This window comes from Marmota marmota, unplaced genomic scaffold (assembly GCF_001458135.2).
Source record: "Marmota marmota marmota unplaced genomic scaffold, marMar, whole genome shotgun sequence".
NCBI lineage: Eukaryota > Metazoa > Chordata > Mammalia > Rodentia > Sciuridae > Marmota > Marmota marmota.
Window position 1 is genome coordinate 5,137,799 of NW_026000020.1, and position 5,068 is coordinate 5,142,866.

Consider the following 5,068-nt stretch of genomic DNA (forward strand, 5'->3'; position numbering starts at 1 on the left):
GGAGTGGTAAGGGGATGGGACACATATGTAGAATTTTCCTACATATTTTTATAATACTATCTTATTACCTATACAATACTTGTGAAAAGAAAAGGTTACAAACAGCATGACAGGAAGTCAATTTTGAATAGATTCTAGAACAGAAAAATTTGACTTTATCTGCTAATCTTTTAGATCTCTTGTCAATTTTCACTTATATTTCCAGGACTCATTATTTTTTCTTTCTTTAGTTTGGTACTGGGTATTGAACTCAAGGGCACTTTACCACTGAGTTACAACCCCAGTCATTCATATATATATATATATATATATATATATATATATATATATTTTTTTTTTTTTTTTTTTTTTTTTTAAAAAGGCTATCTTCTCCAACAAATGATTTTGGCATCTTGTTGAGTATCAGATGACTATATCTATGGAGTTTGTCTCTGTATCTTCTCGTCTATTCTATTAGTCTTCATATGTTTTTGAGATCAAGTATTCTGATACCTCCAGCATTGCTCTTCTCATTCAGGATTGCTTTGGCTTTTCTGGGTCTTTTGTACTTCCGAATGAATTTTAGAAATTTTTTTATAGCTTTGTAAAAAATATCATTGGTATTTTGATGGAAATTGTATTGAATCTGTATAACATTTTTTGTAGTGTAGGCATTGTGACAATATTATTCTACCTATCCAGGAACATGGAAATTTTTCATCTTCTAAGATCATCTTCCATTTCTTTCTTCATTGTTCTAATTTTCATTGCAGAGATCTTTAACCTCTTTGGTTTGATTTATTCCCAAGTGTTTTTTGTTTTGAGGTTATTGTGAATGAGATAGTTTTCCTGATTTCTTTCTCTGCATTACTGGAATATAGTAAAGCTATTGATTTATGTATGTTGATCTTGTATCCTGCTACTTTGCTGAATTTATTTATAAACTCTAGACGTGTTCTGGTAGAGTTTTTTTGTGTCTCTAGATAAGGTATTATATCATAAGCAAATAGATAATTTGACTTCTTCTTTTCCTATTTGTATTCCTTTAATTTCCTTCTCTTGTCTGATTGCTCTGGTGGAGTTTCAAGAACTATAATGAATAGGAGTGGTGAGAACGACATCCTTATCTTGTTCCTGACTTTAGAGGAAATGCTTTTTGTTTTTCTCCATTCAAAGGATGTTGTCATTGAATTTGTCATATATAGCCTTTATAATAAAGAGGTAAATTCCTTCTATCTCTAGTTTCTCTAGTGTCAAAACATGAATGGGTGCTGGATTGTGTCAAAGGCTTTTTCCACACCCATTGAGATGATCACATGATTCTTGTTCTTATGTTTATTTGGTGAATTACATTTTTTGATTTGTGTATGTTAAATCAACATTGCATCCCTAGGATGCAATCATTTGATTGTGGTATACTACATTCTTACTGGTGTTTTTTGTTTTGTCTTGTTTTGGGTACTGGGGATTGAACCCAGGGGCGCTCATATCCCAGCCCTTTTTATTTTTTTTTCTTTGAGACAGAGTCTCATTAAATTGCTAGGGGCCTTGCTGAATTGCTGAATTTGCAATTCTCTTGCCTCAGCCTCCCAAGTAGCTGGGATTACATGCGTGTGTCACCACACCCAGCCTTACTGTTTTTTAATATGGTTTGTTAGTATTTCTTAAGGACTTCTGATCTATGTTCATCAGAGATATTGGTCTGTAGTTTTCTTTGCATGATGTGTGTTTGTTTCATTTGGGTATTAGTGTGATATTGGCTTCATAGAATGAATTTGGGAGTGTTCCTTCTGTTTCTATTTTGTAGAATAATTTGAAGAGAATTGACATTAGTTCTTTAAGGATCTGGTAGAACTTGGATGAGAATCTATCTGATCTTGGGCTTTTCTTTGTTGGAAGGCTTTTAATTTCTGCTTCAGTCTCATTGCTTGATAGAGAAACTGTGGAATGAAACTGACCAAACTCTACTGTGTGTGAAATACCACAGTGAATTTCACCTTTATGTATATCTATAATACAGTAATTTTAAAAAATCTATAAATATATAGAAGAAAGAACAGCTAAATAGAGAAAAGGGAACAGGAGGAAGGAAGGGAAAGGGGATATTACTGAGAACTGAACTGGAGCAAATCATATCCAGGTACTATGATTATATCAAAATGGACCTCAATATTATGTATATAATCCCACTATTATATATTATATATAACTTTAACATGCTAATAAAAATTCTTTTTAAAAAGAGTCAGTTATGGGGTTAGGGTTGTGGCTCAGTGGTAGAGCACTCGCCTAGCATGTGCTGGGTTCAATCCTCAGCACCATATAAAAATAAATAAATAAAATAAGCGTGTTGTGTCCAACTACAACTAAAAAATAAAAAAATAAAAGAGTCAGTTACTTAAGGAAGTCTTTCCTGACTTCCTGGACTTTTTTAGTCTAGGTCGGTTTCCTTTGTTACATACTTTTCTCCAGAAATATTTTCTTTTCTTTTATTTAGAAGGGGGTACCAGGGATTGAACTCAGGGGTACTTGATCATTGAGCCACATTCCCAGCCCCATTTTGTGTTTTATTTAGAGACAGGTCTCACTGAGTTCCTTAGCACCTTGCTTTTGCTGAGGCTGGCTTTGAATTCAGAATCCTCTTGCCTCAGCCTCCTGAATTTCTGGGATTACAGGTGCTTGGACAGAAATAGTTTCTTAATATGTATTTTAAATTCATCTGTATCATTATTTGATTGATGCATGAGTCCCTCGGTGTTCTGGAAGTTACATAATAGATCATCTTACTTCCCTTGAATATACATTGAGGCACAGTAACTGGAACATAGAGAATACTCCATAAATATGGAATGGATGGCTGGGTAGATATATGGATAGAAGGTTGGTATGAAGAATGAATTAGAATGAGTGCAGTGGGAAGGGATGGCTAGAGAGGTGGGAATGAATTGTGGCCAAATAACAAGCCAAGAGCAATTTTTAGTGCTTTATATTGGTAAAAGCACTTTGTAGAATTGCGTGAATTTCGTCACCTCTCAGTTTTTTGTTATTTTCACATTATAGAAAACATATATTTCTCTGTTGGTGGCAGTGTACTTACATAAGTAAAGGGTGGGAAATAAAATTATTTTGAGCATTTGAAAGCATTTATGTAACTTGAATCATGTTATGGTTTTGAAAATATGCTCTTATTTCTCATAAGTGGTTGTATTTTTAATTTACACTTGCCCAGAATCTTTTCCCATCAGAGGCGTCAGTGCTAGAAAATTATCAAATTGTGATAATTTTATGATATTATAATTTCATATCAACATGTCAGTCAAGAATAGAAAAATGGGCACTGTGAATGAAACAGTGACTAACATTTTGTCTTTAGCCACACTTGTAGAGTAACTGAAACAGTGGCAAATTCAGATAGAACAATAGACCAAATGTGTATATCTGAGCTAGCATCAGGAGTGGAAGTTTTTTAAGTGGGAAAAGGTTTGGGTCTAAGTGTGTGTGTGTGTGTGTGTGTGTGTGTGTGTACACACACACACACGCACATACATATATATATTTTAGAGAGAGAGAGAATTTTTTAATATTTATTTTCCAGTTTTCAGTGGACACAACATCTTTATTTTATGTGGTGCTAAGGATCGAACCCAGCGCCCCGCACATGCCAGGCGAGCGCGTTACCGCTTGAGCCACATCCCCAGCCCCTAAGTATATTTTTTAAATGACCAGTTGAACACCCTACTTACAGATTTTATTTGAAGAATTTTTTTAAATTCCTGATTTCTTTTATTTTTTTAATTAATTAATTAATTTTGTAGTTGCAGATAGACAGTGTGCATTTATTTTATTTATGTGGTGCAGAGGATCAAACCCAGTGCCTCACATGGCTAGGCAAGTGCTCTTCCAGTGAGCTACAGCCCCAGCCCTATTTAAAGAAATTTTTTTTTTTACTTTTGCTTTCTTTTTTTTAAAATTTTTTTATTTTTGCATTACAATTCTTAATACACCTTTATATCACAATTTATCATATCTGATTTATAAAGTATGTTGACACACAAAAAAAAAGAAATTTGAAACATGAATTATCTTTCTTGGAGTGTTTTGCACAGACTATTAATACCTATATTGTCTAAACTTCTTATAGTTTTAGTGTACTAGTGTTAAAAGATTGGTCCCACTTTGTTTTGCATGTTTTTCCAGTTAAAAAATAATATATATATACACACACATTTATTTAAAAAATCATCCTATCTTTGCAGCACTTAAATGCAGAAAGGTCTTATAAATCCCAGATTTCAACCTTGCATAAATCTCTTGTGAAGATGGAGGAGGAGCTTCAGAAAGTTCAGTTTGAAAAAGTGTCTGCTCTTGCAGATTTGTCTTCCACAAGGGAACTTTGTATTAAACTTGACTCAAGCAAAGAACTTCTTAATCGACAGCTGGTTGCTAAAGATCAAGAAATAGAAATGGTATGTAATACATTTTTAAGATGCCTTTAAAAATTGCTATTACTATAACATTGCTACATTTTTTTAAAGAGAGGTTCTCTTTCTTTTTTGTATATATTTATTTTTTAGTTGTAGCTGGACACAGTACCTTTATTATTTATTTATTTTTATATGGTGCTGATGATTGAACCTCATGAAGTATCACAAGTATATGGAAATCGAGCAACACACTTCAAAATACTCTAGGCAATGCCAGGTAGGCGGAACTGTGACCACCGACAGAAAAGGCCCAGTGGCCCGCGGAGGGGCAGAGCTGCCAACCACTCCTGCAAGGTAGGCGGGCCTGCGACCCACCGGCAGAACAGGCGCAGTGGCCTGCTGAGAGGCAGAGCCGCCCCCTCCCCCCGCGCCTGCAAGGTAGACAGAACTGTGACCACCAACAGAACAGGCCAGACCTGCAACCGACAGACAGAACAGGCCCAGTGGCCTGAGGAAGGGTAGAGCTGCTCCCTCCCCCCGCGCCTGCAAGGTAGGCGGACCTGCGACCCACCGGCAGAACAGCCCCAGAGGCCTGCAAAGGGGCAGTGCCGCTGCCTGCGCCTGCAAAGTAGGCAGAACTGCGACCACCGACAGAACAAGCCTAG

The 5,068-nt window shown here is 35.8% G+C and overlaps 1 protein-coding gene across 13 annotated transcripts in view; it reads left to right on the forward strand.

Moving 5' to 3' along the window:
* The window catches only part of Tsga10 (testis specific 10), a 101,228-nt gene that overhangs the window by 81,932 nt on the left and 14,228 nt on the right, over positions 1-5,068 (forward strand). For 11 of the 13 annotated variants that reach the window (XM_048810280.1, XM_015499691.2, XM_048810282.1 and 8 more), the window contains one exon: positions 4,236-4,445. The exons of the other annotated variants lie outside the window; for them this stretch is intronic. In XM_048810280.1, the coding sequence (XP_048666237.1) occupies positions 4,236-4,445 (210 nt within the window). The remainder of the gene's footprint in view (positions 1-4,235; positions 4,446-5,068) is intronic. 13 annotated transcript variants of the gene reach the window in all.